Source organism: Sceloporus occidentalis, unplaced genomic scaffold (assembly GCF_023333645.1).
Source record: "Sceloporus occidentalis isolate IW3139 unplaced genomic scaffold, rSceOcc1.0.p SCAF_14, whole genome shotgun sequence".
In the NCBI taxonomy this organism is placed as follows: domain Eukaryota; kingdom Metazoa; phylum Chordata; class Lepidosauria; order Squamata; family Phrynosomatidae; genus Sceloporus; species Sceloporus occidentalis.
In genome coordinates, this window is record NW_028316994.1 from 3503774 (window position 1) to 3520604 (window position 16831).

General features: G+C 41.1%; 2 protein-coding genes across 2 annotated transcripts; both read right to left on the reverse strand.

Annotated features, from left to right (window-relative positions):
- Window positions 1-316: 316 nt before the first annotated feature.
- On the reverse strand, window positions 317-6757 carry LOC149303574 (sulfotransferase 1C1-like). Its single transcript, XM_089481122.1, has 7 exons — window positions 6686-6757; window positions 6047-6175; window positions 5861-5958; window positions 3283-3409; window positions 2231-2325; window positions 1616-1796; window positions 317-673 (listed from the first exon to the last, which is right to left on the reverse strand). The coding sequence occupies exons 2-7, from the start codon at window positions 6144-6146 to the stop codon at window positions 561-563; spliced, it is 714 nt and encodes a 237-aa protein (XP_089337248.1). The 5' UTR covers window positions 6147-6175; window positions 6686-6757; the 3' UTR covers window positions 317-560.
- Window positions 6758-11798: 5041 nt separating this feature from the next.
- LOC149303575 (sulfotransferase 1C2-like) lies at window positions 11799-16547 on the reverse strand. Its single transcript, XM_089481074.1, has 8 exons — window positions 15507-16547; window positions 15138-15309; window positions 14889-15017; window positions 14703-14800; window positions 14119-14245; window positions 13516-13610; window positions 13054-13234; window positions 11799-12060 (listed from the first exon to the last, which is right to left on the reverse strand). Exons 2-8 carry the CDS (start codon window positions 15304-15306, stop codon window positions 11948-11950), a joined length of 912 nt encoding a protein of 303 aa, XP_089337200.1. The 5' UTR covers window positions 15307-15309; window positions 15507-16547; the 3' UTR covers window positions 11799-11947.
- Window positions 16548-16831: the final 284 nt, after the last annotated feature.

Consider the following 16831-nt stretch of genomic DNA (forward strand, 5'->3'; position numbering starts at 1 on the left):
CCTTCCCCACATAACTACTATGATGTGCCCAACAGCAGGAGCTAATGGTGGAGTAGAGATTCACCTGCTGAATAAAGTTGATGTATATGGAGAATGACACTTATATAGTGGTCCCCCGACATGCTGGAAGGCTTCTTGTGTGTTCCACAAGAGCTAATATACAGTAATAGTGGTCTAGAAGGGAACTACAGAACTGAAACTCACAGGGTAGACGTGGGCCATTCAGGCTTGAGGTTGAAGATAACAATTTTGATCAAAGTTGTTTTAATGGTGGGACTGCGGTTGTATAGTTATATCCTTTCAGGTGGGGATATGTTTAACATGCATTGTTACATGTACTGTCCTTGATTGTTCATTTCCATCTCTCACAATCAGCAGCAGAGAATCTTATGTGAATTCTAAAGAGCTGTTCTTTGCTCCTCTGTATAGGAGCAAGTTTGGAATGGGCAGAAAGACAGCAGTGCACTAGAGGAAGGTCCTTGGATTAATCTGTCCAGGAGGCTGGTCATGTATGAGTGAAAATAGATCTTGGTAGGAGAGACAAATGTGTTTAACACTGTTTATAGCTGTGTGCGGAAGCTCAGTCCACTTCTCCCCAGTTCCTGAGCACAGATGGCATCCAGCCATTCACTCTGAGCCACTGTGAAGTGTTCCTTCCAGTCTCCTACAGTACCTGCAGGTCAGGAAAACAATCCAGGAAGGGAAAAACTGTTACTTACCATTCCAAGTCCAACCCCAACAAGTTACAGATTCCTTAAAGTTTCAAACTCAGGGAAAATATTGGGTTCATACTAAGAAACCCCTTTTCATGCCAATATCTTAACTTGGGAGACCTGGAACTAGTGTCACCAAATACCATTTGCTTTGTAGGAACTTCATAGAGCTTCATGAAATTCCAAGGCTGAAGTTGCCAGTTTTCAGGGCCTAGCCCTTAGTCTCCAGTTTTCAAGGGTCATCACCGGGGGCTGCCCCTGGGTCTCAGGCTTTGGCCTGGAAATCTCAGGACCTGGGATGATCCTGAACTGGCAACCTTGTCCGAGGTAAATATATGCTTCATGGAAGGTGAACTTCTAGGCCTCATTGTTGCTCTGCCTAAACTGAGAGCGGTTGCTTCACACAGAAAATAATCCAGGGGAGAAAGTTCTCAACAATGCAATTTCCCATCCTTCTTTCTTGAGTCTGTAAATCCAGCAAGTATTCAACTGCCCAAAGGTTTACAGTCAGGGAACCTTTGCCCAGAGCAATTTATCTTCCGAGGAGCCCCTGCACCATTGTCATACTATCACATTTGCTTAACTGCTCTGGTAAATGTTTGATACGAGGGTCTTGGAGCCTCACCTTTTCTCTTCCTAAACCAAAGAATGGCTATTTCATATGGAACAATAACCAGGTTACAGGGAATCCTCACTTATTTTGAACAAGCATGTTTCAGCTTGCCACCACTGAGCAAACCAAAGATTATACCTTCACAAGCCAGAAACATAAATCAGAGTTTGAGATTCATGGCTTATTTGGGAATAACAAACCCTAATTCCTGAGTGAGATGATATAAAAAGAACAACAATATGGCCTCACTGTTTCAGGTATGGCTGGAACTTATCTGGTTGATCCTCACCTTTCCTCATGAAGGGTGACACAGTGTGGTCCAGGATAGAGGAAGGCAAGGTGGTGTGGTTAGTCATTGGGTTTGCTTTCATGCTCTCAAATGCTGTGTGTTGCACAATCTGGTTCAGAACCAATTCTGGGACTCCTAGGCCCAAGAATTTGGCAATTTTCTGGATTTCTCGGGCTGGGTCCTGAAGTGAGAGAAAACATTATTTAACCTCTTTATAAATTACAGAGTTTTCAGCAGTAGTCTAGTGAAAGTAGCCTGGAAAGGTGCATAGCCCCAATTTAGCCATCAGCAAGATTTAGATTAGAAAGACTGAAATTTGAGGCAAATTAGTTGTGACTATACTTAAAACCATCCCAATGTGTGTTATAAGCTGGACCTTTGTTGCTAGAAGAAATAACTTAATTTGAACATTTTACTAGTGGTTTGTTTGAAAGATGTGTGATTTTATGATAGAGTTTTTAACCCTAGTGTTGGCTCCTTTGAATATAAACAGAAAAACAGAAATTGAAGACATATGTTAGAGAGACAAAAATTTGGATTTTCATTCATGGAAAGTACAACTTTGGAGAGAGAGGGAGGGAGGGAGGGAGGGAGGGAGGTAGAGAAGATGCTTACCTTTTTCATGTCTTCATAAAACAGATAGAGAATTGGATGATGGTCCTTAGCTTTCCACCAACCGCAGACATGGTCAAACCATGAGCCACACATGCCTGCAATGAAAGACAAAGTAGGAAGTGAAGCATGGAATCTTGATCCACCTCCATTATTTCCCCAAAGTAACATTCCCCAGTTGGAAAGAAAATAATAAAACCATACTGGCATTGTTTACTACGTAACTAGTTCCTTGTCGTGGCCCTCCAATTTCCTTTGTTTAACTGTGGTTGGCATGGGGGCAGATGGAATGTTAGACCATGTCATTCACCAAATTTAAGTGCTGGACCAAACACAGTTCAACACTATATTGTAGAGGACTATCTCTTGATGGTAGGATTATATCTTCTGGAATGGCCCTAAGGTTACAATGTGAGAGTTACATGAACCTAACTAGAACAAACTAGTCTCCTGGTAAGAAGTTCTCTCTTTTTCTCTTACTCAACCTTCCAAGAAAGGAAATGAAAATCAATCCACTATCACCATAAGAAAGATCTTTCTAAAGATCAGATCAAGTTCACATACTTCTTCAGAGGATTTTGTTAACCTACAAGCCTCCCACTGTGTTGCACAAGAGACTGGCAAACTCAGCCTGTTTCACTTCCTCTTTTTGCAAGTTTTGGTAAATGTTTATTTAAAAATAAGCTGGAAAATATTCTCATCCTAACCAGCAATCCATTCTGCCCAAGCAGTAATGAACTAAGTCAAGGTGTTGTTGTTGTTGTGTGCCTTCAATTCATTTCTGATTTATGGCAGCCCTAAGGCAAACCTATCACAGAGTTTTCTTAGCAAGTTTTTTCACAGGGTGTTTGCCATTGCCATCCTCTGAGGCTGAGAGAGTGTGACTTGTCCAAGGCCACCCTGTGGGTTTACATGGCTGAGCCAGGATTTGAACTCTGATCTCCAGAGTCATAGTCAATGCTCAAACCACTGCACTCATATTTTATTCTTTCTCCTAAAACAGAACCTATCCCGACAAACAGTTCTGCCTTCTTTTATTTAGCCTATCCACTCACCCTTCCCAGCCACAAAATTCTCCAGAAAATCATTCCACTCTCCAGGGTTAAGAATAAGTTGGTTCATGCGGCTAAAATTGAAGTAGGAGACAGCATTGTCCTTGATATTCCTGGCAAAATAAATGATCTGCGGAAAAATAGTAAAACCGAAAAGACACAATTCAAACTTGGAATCCAATCTCCCCCAAACCTAGTGTCTTTCTGAAGTACTAAACGAAAACACCCATCATCCACAGTCAGTCCACCCCATGCTAGCCCCAAGACACTTACAAAGCACCATGTTAGGGCAGGTTACTCACTCCTGCATTATACAAGATCTTACCTCCGTCCCCCGTATCTTATCTTAACAGTGCTTCAGGGTGTAGCCACCCTGCTAAAATATTTCAGTTAGATGCAGTTTAACCTATAATGTGCTGTATGGTTTTAGAGTTTGCATAATCTTTTAATGAATATTAATGATTTTAATGTACAGTAGGGCCCCATATTAGGCAAGTTTGTATTGAGCTATTTTAGTTATACACAAAGACCCTTGTTAGTCATATTTGCAAACTACCCCAGTCAACTTTCAGAGAAAATATAACATTCAATTCCACTGGAGGACCTAGAAAATGCCCAGAAAGAATACTTTTTAATTCACTTTTATATTTATACTCTTTATTTTCAAAGTTTTTGTATAGGGTTTTTAATCTGCATTGTTTTTAAAATGTTCTTAGCTGGGTCCCATTATTGACTGCCATCTTGAGTCCCATCATTGGGAGAAAGGAGAGATATAAATGAATAAAACCACCACCACCACGGCTCCATTCTCTGTAATCTTGGGATTTGTATTTTGGTGATTTGTGGCTTGCAGACCTCTCTTAGAGAGCTCTAATCAGTTCCCCTGGACTTCATATCTTTGTAGCAAGGAATTCTAAGTGCTCCCCCCAAACTACAAATCCCAGAATTCTACAAATCCTATAATTCCTAGGATTCTGTAGGGTGGAGTTGTGACATTTAAAGTGGTACCAAAATGCTATAATGGCTCACTATTGATTTACTCTAATTCTTTCACGGAAGAATCTGACACATCATGTCAGCTTGGAAGTAAGTCCCACTTAGTGACCATTTAGTAAATCCTGTTTAATGACTTGTTTCACTTGAATTTTGTTATTGTACCGATGGTACCTTTGAGGAAGGGTATCTGAAAGGCAACAACCAGCACTGTGCAGTGATTTCAGTGTTTGACTAGGGCTCCAGAAGACTGGGGCCGCATTCCCACTATGATTTAAAGTGAATTGCTGACCGGGTTATAAGATTGTTGTTCCCATTTGAAACCAGTTCCAATCCTATCGTGATCGGTTTCAATCACAATGGAGTGAGGCAAATGCAAAAAATTCACTTTTTCCTGACACTAGTTCTTTGGCAGTTCTTTTGAAAAGAATCAATTCTGAAGCGCGTTCAACAAGTGGGAACAACAGATCTGAATCGCATCATTCTGGAAGGAAGGGACTAATGGCAGAAGAGTGTTTACCATCCCTCCTCAGTTTTTGGTAGATCCACCATCCCCCCTCCTCAGTGATGCCTTTGTGTATGACCTATGGGCACATGATTTTTTAAAAAATTAAATTGATAGAAGATGCAATTCATTGATTTTGCAACTACTTGCAATTACTCAGGAGGGAAACCGGGCGATTGGCAGCTTGGTGAGGCAAGTAGCTGCAAAACAAGCTGGGCATTTGGCAGCTCAGTGAGGCAATGAATCGATGAATCAATTTTCTTTAAATATATATATATATATATATATATATATATATATAGAGAGAGAGAGAGAGAGAGAGAGAGAGAGAGAGTGTTCCCAAGCTGGGCTGCCACTTAAGCCACAGATGATGCACAGATGATTGACATGCATTTTGAAGTGGCGCAAACTAGTGGGGACGACGATCATGCCAAAAAAGAAGCAATTACAAGGGGATAATGAAAAGATCAGTTTTCATAATGGGAACAACAGACCTTTTGGAATCGATTTACCAACAGGGAGTGAAGGTGATTTGCAAACCGGTTTAAATTAAGTGGGAATGGGGCCTGGGATTCAACTCTCTGCTCAACACACAGAAGCCCACTAGGTGATCAAGACAAGTCAGACACTCCTAGCCTTAGAGATAGAGTCATAAGCCTCCTCTAAATAAATTTTACCTAGAAAACATGAGAGGATTTCCATAAATCAGAGTGGACTTCAAGATACATAACAACAACCTGAAAGGTATGAATTTCAATATGACCAGTCTATTGTGAGGAAAGCTCAGGATGTGTTGTTGATGTGTCTAATATTTTTTAATGCTTTCTTCATTAAAAAGACCTTAGGCAGCTAACATATTGCATATATGCTATGCAAAAGTTGAAAAGATTCAGCAATGATGTTATGCCCAGAGACACTATTTTCTATTAAAAAAATTATACTGTATATTCTGGATCAGAGTCCTGGCACTACAAATGGGCTCCATGATCAAGTGTGGGTCAAATTAATTCTCCAGTTAAAGGAATTCAGCATTGACTCACATTAAGCTCTGTCTACCCATTAACCTCACTCTGTAGTCCTCACCCTGCAATTATGCTCCCAGAAAGAAGATGGCAGGAGCTGCACTGGGAGGTGGGTTTTCAGTATCCGTGGGGAGGGCATCGCCTTTGCCTCTTGAACACCTGAAAAACCAGGGAGTGACATTCAGCCTCAGGCACGATAACCCTACTTTCTCCTCCTTTAGCTCCTCAAAGCAGTTGCTCTACTCACCTGAGAGAATGGGTTTTGGAAGGAACAGTTCTATGAAGGGACTCCGCTGGTACAGGGGAAGCTGGTCACATTTCTGTGGATCACCTTCATGATAAATCATGTCCACAATTTCCTGAATCCAGCTGGTCCCTGGAAATATGGGTGGAGGAAAGAGATATGACGAATCCACCATTCAATCCATGGAGTTTATCGCATGGGATGGATTCAGTGCAGGAATTGAATTTAAACTGGAAAAAAAACACAAAAGCGGGTAGATTTTCAGACAACGTCTGAAGTTAACCCAAACAGGAACAAAACCTGAAAAAGTAGGTTGATTTTCACACAACATAAGGGTTAATTAGCATTAACACAACATTAACCCGGACAGAAAATACACAAAACCCACTCCTTTTTACTTTCGGAAAAGGAGTGGGCTTTGTTGACTTTCCATTCAGGTTAATGTCATGTCATTGCTTATTAACTTCAACATGTCTAAAAATCAACCTGCTTTTGTGGGGTTTTTCCAGATTTTAAAATTCCGTTTCTGCACAGGATCCATCCTGTGTGATGAAATCCTATGTCTCTTCATATTTCCAACGCTTATTATTTTCTCCACATACCTCCATCAGTGTCCCTATTTCTTCACTTCTGTATATTTACCTGCTTTGGGGTAGGTGCAGATGAGGAGATCATCAGGCCGAGCTTGGAAACCTCTTATTTGCTCCCAGTTCTCTGCAGTTTTACTGGACAAGGGGATTCCCTCGATCTTCACCAGCCTCCAGTGCCCAGATTCATGATCCATCCTTGGCAATGCAGAAGAAATAATATGGGTGGATGGTGCTTGCTTGGCCTTCCAAGTAGCCTTTGGCTCTAGTCCACTTCCTCCAGGATGATTTGTTGGCCCATGAATACCAGGCATATCCACTTGCCAGTTTTGTCTTTTTTACAGATAGATTCTCTGAGTTCTTTTATTCCCTCTCACTCTCTCTTTTTGGGCCCTTCCACGCTGCAGAATTATATATCACAATGATTCTGCTTTAACTGCTATGGCTGCATCTTATGGAATCCTAGGGCGTGCAGTTTCACTAGAGCTCTCTGACAGAATTCTAAGTACTGCACCCTAAACTGCAAATCCCAGGATTCCATAAGATGTTGCCATGCCAGTTCACCAGCATATAAACATGCAGAGGTCCAGAAAGGTGCCAACTCTCAGCCCACTCATTTGAGATAATATGCACAGAAAGTATGTATTCCTAACTACTTCTTTAAAAAGTAAATACCTCTTACTCTAATTCATTATAAATTTAAAGACCACTTACATCTGTCATTACAAACTGTGCACATTTATCATTACACCTACATTTAACATTCACAAGAAAATCAAGTCCCGAAACCACACCATGCTCAAATGGAAAAATACTGAAACTTTAAATGCATCTTTCTAGAAAGGGGTGGGGGACACATTTACCTGTCTTACTTATTTCTCTTCCAGTGACTCTGACCCACTGAGCTCTTTTACTTACCTTTCCCCGGTGAAACAGATGAAATTGCTCAAGAAGGATCCCCCTCCAGTAAATCATTAATTGTAGTAACAATGTAAGGAGGAGAAACATCTGAATAATAGAAAAACTGTATAACCCAGAGATAAAACTTGTTTCAGAAGGGAGAGACTCTGGATTTTGAAACCTGAAAGCCTCATCCCAATGAGTTAAATATGTTTCACTGTTGGATTTTGTGTGATTCCAGGAGACATTACTCAAGAGTAAAAGTAGTAAGAAAAAGAATGAGAAACATGTTCTTCTCTTTAAAAACGTCTATTACAATTTCACATATGTGTGTGTTTGTGTGTGTTGAACCATCAGAAAGTAAAGGTATCACTATCTCAGTTTTGGTTTATAGAATATTTTGTCAGGGATGATGGGAGTTGTTGCTCTTCACCTCAGGCTGTAACTCACCACCTTGTTAATGAAGCTGAGCTGACCAGCTTTGGTCAGTGGTTATTGCTTTCTCTTAAAGCAGCAGAGTTTTCTGAGAATAGGCTGAAGACCCTGACAAACTTCTCCAAGCCTTCTCACTCTTCTTCTTCAGATGTCTCCAAACACCATCAGGATTCTGCTGGTTCTTGGATCTTCACTCAAGACACCAACACAACTCAGTAGTCTTAGATAAAAGATCTACTTTATTCTACTATATACAGTTACTATCTCTATATGCCCAACAATCCACAATATCTCTACACTCCACCAATACTCCACAACTACCCACAAGTTACATTAAGCAAAACTGGCAATTATTATAGCAAATGTTTGTTACCACCCACTAGACAATTACCACCCAGTGGGTGTGTACATTCACAATGATTGGTTGACTTTTGTTCATCCCATACTCAAGTCCAACCCATGAACATCATCTGATCACCTTGTACATGTAACAAGTTTCAGGTGTTACCAATGTACATTCCTTAATTTTGTCCTTGGCTCCCAAGACTTCTCAATTATATCATCCTTTACACCTGTGTGATTTCTTAATTGTTCATGCTTAGTCATTCTGACTCTCACATACATATTTTATTTCTATAACTGCATGTCCCATGTTGCATTTCCTTGACATATTTTGGATTTTGGAATGTCAAATAAGGAATAAGGGAGACTCAAGCTATAACCAGGTACAGATTGTTTGTTTGTTGTTACTATGTGCCTACAAGTAGTTTCCAACACATGGTGATCCTAAGGAGAACCTATCCTAGGGCTTTCTTGTCAAGTTTCTTTGGGCGGGGGGGTGGGGGGAATTGCCATCTTCTGAGGCTGAGAGAGTGTGACTTTCCCAAGATCACCTAGTGGGTTTACATGGCAGAGACAGATATTTTTATTTATTTTCTTTCCTATCCTGGGATTGATTTTCTGATACAATATATAAGTTTTAAAAAAAAACTTTATTAGTGAATTTAGAGTAATTACTTTTGTTTCTGCTTTCCAAAGAACTAGTAGTGAGCAGGTGGAGCTGAGCTTGGCTGAGTGGGAGGTGGAGCAGTAGAAAAAGTGGGATGAATCAGGAGGGTATGAGAAAAGGATGAAGTAGAAGGAATATATTTCCCCAGTAAGTACATGGATTATTAGCATCAATCTAATTTTTATCTTGGCCATTTTAGTTGGGATGAGCAGCAGCCCCTGGGATTTTTTTTTAAATAAACTTGCCAGCACCTAAATATGTGCACTCTTCCAAAATATGTTTATATATAGTTATATATGTGCAAAGTCAAATGTCTGGTCAACTTGTTCATTTGTGATTTATTTGTATTTTAAACACCTCCTTGTCTCTGTTTTATTTGTGCATGCCGCTCTGCATCACCTCTGCTTTATGCAGTATAATCCTAAATATGCCTATTTGGATGTAAGCCCCATTGACATCAGCGGAACATACCCCTAAGTAAAGGCTCTCTCTATGTCTCTCTCAGCCCTCTTTTCACTTTGATGAGAAAAGGGTCTTGGGGAAGAGTCTGGATTTTCTCCCCCACCATGGTGAAAGGAAGCCTGCTGACATTCCCTGGCCCTCTTTCACCTCTCAAACATTGCAAGAGGGAAGAAGAGGGGGCAGCAAAACCCTCTGGATCCTTGCATGATGTTGTAATGGAAGGCTTGAGATCTGACTCTCTGGAAGCAGCAACAATGACGGATCTCCCCCAAGCAAGTCCTTAATGGTCCCCTTGGATTGTCCCAAAGCAGCAATGCGTTTGTACCTGCTTCCATTTGTTCTTGATGGAGAACATGCACCCACGCCCAGCCAGGCAAATATTGTGATGAGTATGTGCTCATGCTCCCAGGGTGGGAAAATAACTATAATAAACAAAAATAACTGAAAATAACAGCTGAAATCAAGCTGCAAATGATAAATGAAAAGGATGAAAAGTAAATGGGTTATAGTGGGAAAACTGGAACAAAAGTCCCCCCCCACAAAGAAAAAATCTTGTTATAACAGGGGGGGAAATGAGGATTTGACTTGAGAGTCAGCAAATGTTTTGCCAACATGGAGCAGAAATGCATTTTCAATCCTCTATAGAGTATTACGGTAGTCCTAGTTTGGCCATCAGCCCTGTTTAAAATACTGTATATACTCATGTATAAGTCGACCTCATGTATAAGTCGAGGGAAGGTTTTAGGGCCAAAATCATAGGTTTTGATATGGCCCATTGATAAGTTGAGGATAAAACTTAGGAGGATGTAAGAAAGAATGTAAAGGGGAAAACACCACTTCCTTCCTGCCGTCTCCTTCTCTGGACCTCTTCTGACCACCTAACACCATTTCCCTGGTGCTGGAGGAGAAGGTTTTAATATTGCATTGAGAAAGGCAGGCACTGGAGGGAAATGGGGTGTTTGGTGGTCAGGAGAGATCTAGAGGGGGAGGGGGAGGATGGGGGGGAGAAGGTTTTAGCATCAGATTGAGAAGAGAATCACCTGTTTCACACACATACACACAGTCTCTTGTCTTGGCAGCTATTTCAGAAATCACTGCTGAGGCACAGAGAGTGGGGCATCCGGACAGGGCTTCTTTTAGGATCTCTCTGAAGTGTATTACTGTATTGACCCATATATAAGTCAACCAAGGATTTTAGGGTCAATTTTGGGGCATAAATTTTTCCATTTATAGTCGAGTATATACAGTGCTTATCACATACCTTCCGATTGTCCCAGTTAATCCTTCATTGTCCCATTCCTCACCCACTTTAAAAATATCTCAATTTCACATTTGTCATCCCAATTGCCCCTTTACTTCAGCTGCTGCCAACTGAGGGTGCATCTACACGGTAGAAATAATGCAGTTTGACACCATCCAGTGGAATCCTGAGACTTGTAATTTTACAAGGTCTTAGCCTTCTCTGTGAAAGAGTGCTGGTGTCTCACAAAACTACAAATCCCAGGATTCTGTAGGATAGAACCATCACACTTAGTGGTGTCAAACTGCATCATTTCTACACTGTAGATGCACCTAAGATTAAAGTGTCAAAGTAGTTGGCACGCAACTCAGCAAGGGGATGGCAAAAGCAAAATGCTGCAGCCTCTCCTAACTTGTGTATTCTTCTCTGCTAATACCTTTTACTATCTTGACAACATTGTGATTTTGCTTGGTCATATGAATCCCAGTTTTCATCTCTGCAACATTGGAGGGTATATGGTCTATCTCCAGATTCAGTCAAATGATTTAAGTTGATGGAAGAATGAAATGAGAATTTTCTATTTGTGCCATCCTGGAACCCTTAAAGAAGGGGAGGAGTAAAAACATTAGGCCAGGGCCGGCTCATCCCTACAGACACACTAGGCAGCCACCCAGGGCGGCAAAATTTAGGGGCGGCTTGGTGGCTTTCTTTGTAAAAATTTTTGCGTAATTAAACAATATTAAAGTGGAAACTCATTACAGCAAGCAACGTAAAAGCAAGCTACCATGTGACGGTTTCTTTGTACAATAGCCAAAACATAAATGTGCACCCCTTCCCCTGTGTCCATGGTATGGTTTTTAATTGGCATTTTGACTAATTCTCAATACTATGATGAGAGATTGGAACCCACGTTTTATGTCATGTTTAGCTTTAACAAACAAAACAGCAGAAATCAAAGGGTGAAAATAATTATGAGGGGAGACAGGGGGTTCAAAAATATTTCTCGCCTAGGGTGGCCAAATACCAAGAGCCGGTCCTGCATTAAGCTCACATTGGGAATACTGGGGGAGCAGATCCATTTGTTTAATTTGATGATGCTGAAATTAATTTCTGAGAGAGAAGAAAGGTTAAATTTGTATTTTCAGAGGAAGACATACAAACATTCCAGCCTGACTTTTGCCCCAGGCTGCATGGCTTATTTTATTAACCATAAAATCAACTCTCCAAGTGTTTTTGTGTGTGAAGTGTGGGTAGATAACGCAGAGGTGGGATTATAGCTGTGTGCGGAAGGTCAAGCTGCTATCTCCCAGCAGCTGTGCATAGATGGTATCCAGATGTTCACTCTGAGCCACTGTGAAATGTTCCTTCCAGTCCCCTACAGTCCCTGCAAGTGAGGAAAACATTTTTAAAAACTCATAAATAATCCAGTTGCTCTTTTCCAAATGAGCCTGAAGGTCTCCAAATTAGGTCTTCATTTTTTCAAACGAGACTGAAGGCACTGTGTGTCCAGCTGGAGGAACAGAGCTGGGCACGTCTCTGAGTGCATCTTCTCATTACTTTCTACCAGCCCAAAACTAGCCATGTTAGAGGTATGCTATATCAATTAAAATGAGGGTTTGAGAGATAGAGCAGAAGACAAGCTGTAGTTCCACCTGATGGAACTTTATAGTATGTCTTCAGCTGCATCTGCACTGCAGAATTAATGCTGTTTGACACAACATTAACTGCCATAGCTCAATGCTACGGGATTCTGGGATTTTTAGTTTTGAAAGAAGTTTAGTCTTCTGTGTCAGAGAGCTCTGGTACCACAACAAACTAAAACCCCCAAGATTCCACCAAATGAAGCCATGACAGTTAAAGTCATGCCAAATTGCATTAATTCTGCAGTTTAGCAGGAGTCTTCTTAAAGCTGAATAAGCCTTGTTCAGTCTGGCAACCTTAATTTCCAGCAATCTTCCTTCCATGCATGAAAAGTCACCCAATTCAAAAGTGTGTACCAGGGAGCTATAGACTCCTGTTCTTCAGAGAATGAAGTTCACTTCACCCAGACAAGTTGCATGAACCAAAATTAGAATCTAACCTGTCAATAAAATAAAATCCCTAAAATTTATAGATATTTTAGGAAGGTAGTTAATAATGTGACTGTAAACCTAGTGTTTAATGTTTGGGGGGAGGGGGAAGTGGTATAGAGATGTAGCATTAAAGATACCCCCAAGGCACCAGATCTTGTCTGATCTTGGAGATGCACCATTACTAAATTGACACTTAATTCCCCTACTGAATCATCTGAATCTTTTGGTTACTTTCTTGTCATTCCCATATCAACTCATGATCCAACCAAGGCCACATGTCCTTTCTCCTGTCAGGTGATCCCCACCTTTTCTCATGAAGGGTGACACAGAGTGGTCCAGCAGGGAGGAAGGCAAAGTGATGTAATTAGCCATCGGGTTTGTTTTCATGCTCTCAAATGCTGTGTGCTGCACAATGAGGTTCACAACAGGTTCCAGAAGCTCTAGACCTAGAAACTGGGCTATTTTTCTGATTTCCCGGGCTGGGTCCTACAAAAAGAGATAGAAGACACTGTTAATGGGAAAGATGCCAGCTGTTTATACATTAAGGTTGCCATAAGAAAGATTTCTGTCTTTGTCTCTTGGTTATGGCACTGAGAAGCAGAGCTTGGGAAAGACAAAATTTTGGACTATGTCTTCCAGAATCCTCCAGATAGCATGGCCACTGGACATGATAATATTTTCAAGTTCCAATAAGAAGAATACATTAGCGAGACAACTGTAACAAGCATTTCTTAGAGTATTATTTTGTAGGGTCATGGATATTTCACCTCTTTGATATCTTCATAAAACAGGTAGAGTATTGGATGATGCTCCTTGGCTTCCCACCAGCCACAGACATGATCAAACCATGAGCCACAGATGACTGCAAACAGACACAAGTGAACAATGGTGAGTGAACTGTGGCTTCTGACTGACTTTTCCATCTTCCTTGAGAATACATTGTGACTTTTCATAATTTGAAACATTTACATAGGTTTGAAAATACAAAATGAGATAGCTTTAATATACAAGCCAGTTGAATTTCTCACCCATCCCTACACCTGAACAGGTCTTAAGTAAACTTGGAAAGTGTTTTATTACATGTATATCTCAGTGAACAAAGTAGATGTGTTCCTGGGCATTGCTTTTTTAACTGAAAATGTGGTACTAGAGGCAGAAATAACATAAAAAGAAAAGGGATAGGCTTCTACCCCAGAAAAAGTTTTCTGTAACTAAACAATGTCTTCACACAGAGAGTTTTTCTCTGCAAAGCAAGACAGGTGCTTACCCTACCACTAGTATGTGATTCTCATCACCAATTGAAGATGGTATATACGTTTTCAGATGGGGGCCATCTTTTCTCTTGTTCTCCATCTTAAGCTTTCACTCACCCTTCCCAGCAATGAAATTCTCGAGAAATTGATCCCATTTCCCAGGTTCTGGAATCGCTCGGTTCATACGATGGAAATGAAAATAGGAGACCACATTGTCCTTCACATTCCGGGCCACATAAATAATCTGTAGAAACAGGGCAAAAAGAGAGACAAAAAGAAAATGTCCAGGATTATTACCAGAACAAGAACTTAATGGATACAAACTCTCTTGTGGCTAGTTATCAGATAAATGAGGAACAAGCATTACAATTCGGATTCAGATCAGGAGTTAAGATTGTTTAGGGCTGTATTCAGCTAGTGCTCAGAGGCACTCCTTCCATTATTATATTCGTGTACTCCACCTCAACAGCATAGCATGGAAAGGTAGAAAGCACTAACTCAGGTTAAGTCTTCAGTTTCTACACACTCACTATTCCTTTAAATAAACAAAATCCATGTATAGAATGCATGCCATATAATATTTTTAAAATATTTTGATGTTCTAGGAAACAGAAAATAGTGCTAAAACCAATCATGGCTCAAGATGAACTCTATCTTCCCAACTCAAAACTGCCCCATACATGCATCCCCATTGTCCTGACCTTGCAATTCTGTTCCAGGAAGGAAGGAGGGAGAAGATGAATCGGTAGGTGAGTTTTCAGGGTACGTGGAGAAGGCATTGCTTCTGCCTGTTCTAAGCCTGAAACACGAGAGTGCATCATCAAGTATCATATTGGGAAAACCCTAAGCTCCATTCTGATCTTCCCAAAGCAAGAGCTTTTACTCACCTGACGGGACTGGGATTGGAGGGAACATGTCTATGAAGGGAATCCGTTGATAGATGGGGGCCCGAGCACATTTCTGTGCATCACCACCATGCTGGATCATGTCCACAATTTCCTGCATCCATGTGGTCCCTGCCGGAAGAGAAGGGTGGGGAAAGGTATGGAGAATCAAACAGTGGTTCTTCCTGCCCCCAGCTACATTATTCTTTCCCCACAACTACACCAATGCCCATAATTTTCTTCTACATTTACCTGCTTTGGGGTAAGAGCAGATGAGGAGGTCATCAGGCCGAGCTTGGAAGCCTTGAATTTGACCCCAGCTTTCTTCAGTTTCTCTGGGTAGAGACACCCCCTCAATCTCTACCAGCTGGGTTGCTGATCTGGTGGGCTCAGTATCCAAACATTGTAGTCTGGACTCCATCTCCTAGCATGTGGGTAAAGTGAATAATGATAATATTCTGTGCAGTCTCCTACTCCTACTTTTTCTCTTAACTCAACCATCTTTAATCTGGTGCACCCCTGATATATTGGGTGACACCCCCCCCAGAGGAATCCTGCCCTATCTTGCCCCACCAGGCTTCTGAATTCCCTGTTGACAGTAGAATACAAGCTGCTGCTCACCTGCCAGTGTCACCCTCTTTTTGCGCTTTTTTCAGTGCACAGTGTTGTTTCCAGCCTTTCTCAGCCTCTTTCTTGCTTTGTGACAAGAGTAGAAAATGACTATTTGAGACATTGGAGAGCTATATGTGCTGTCTTGGCTGAAATTTCTCAATACACAGGAGCTGGACTTTCACCTAAATGAACTGGATGGATTTGTGTGTGGGGGGGGAGGGGGTTAGAATTATGAAAAGCTGTGTTAGTTTTACTGTTGCTGTTTCCCCCCCCCCCCCCTTTCCCAGCTATTATCTTGGACTCCGTTGGTATGCATTGATCCTAGTGTATACGTTTTGGTATGCACACTAATGCATGCATTTTTGTTTGCACTATCTTGGTATGCATTGTCCCTAGTGTATGCATTTTTGTATGCATATACATTTTGCTATATGTTTTCCTCATTGACTAAAACATGGGTGAGAGGGAATAATCTGGTTTATAGAGCACATGAAGCTCATAGGGAATCCAGGTTCCCACACTCCTTTCCTCCTGATTGAGGAGTTTCAAATTTCCTGCCTTGGGAGAATTCTCCTCCACATCCTGATCTGCCACAGAAACCCAGTGCTATTGCAAAATATTCCAGGAAGCATTCTAGGGCAAACATTGAACATATGACAATGTTCCACCTTATTAGGCCTCTTTATTATCCTCCTCAGACAGAGATCTGGATCTATCTGAAACATACACTCAGCATTCCTACTGCTACACATTCCAGAAGGAGCTTGGATTGCTTCCATGTGAGGTCTGTTAAGCTCAGCTAAAACACTACTTTTCTATAACCAGCCTAGAGCAGATTTTAAAGTGGCCATTCCATGGGTGCTTCCAGAGGACATCTTTATTTTGTGGTTGCCCCAATTCTGTTATGGGGGTGTGAAGTATCAGTGCTGCTTTCCACTTGTACCATTTGTAACCATTTATGCTTACTCTTCTTGTCCTACCACAAAATATCAATCAAGGAGGGAAAGGTGGAGTAGCTGTGGCACACAATGGCTTATAAGAAGGGAAGCAAGTGTGCACTTAAGGGCTGATCACAGGCTGATCTTCAGACCTGCACACCAACATTTCTATTTTATTTCACATCTTTGGAAAGTTAATTTTTGGCACTTTGCTTGCCTGAATTCCCCACTGGCCATTCTGTTTGGAGTATTTTGGAAGTTATTTCCAAAAAAGAAGTTATTCCCAAAATGAAGCAATGGCGTACCAATTCCTATGGAAACAGTCTGAAATCCCTATAGTGTAAAGGAGTCCTTCAACAACACTACCAGATTTGATCCTAATACCCTAAAAAAGAT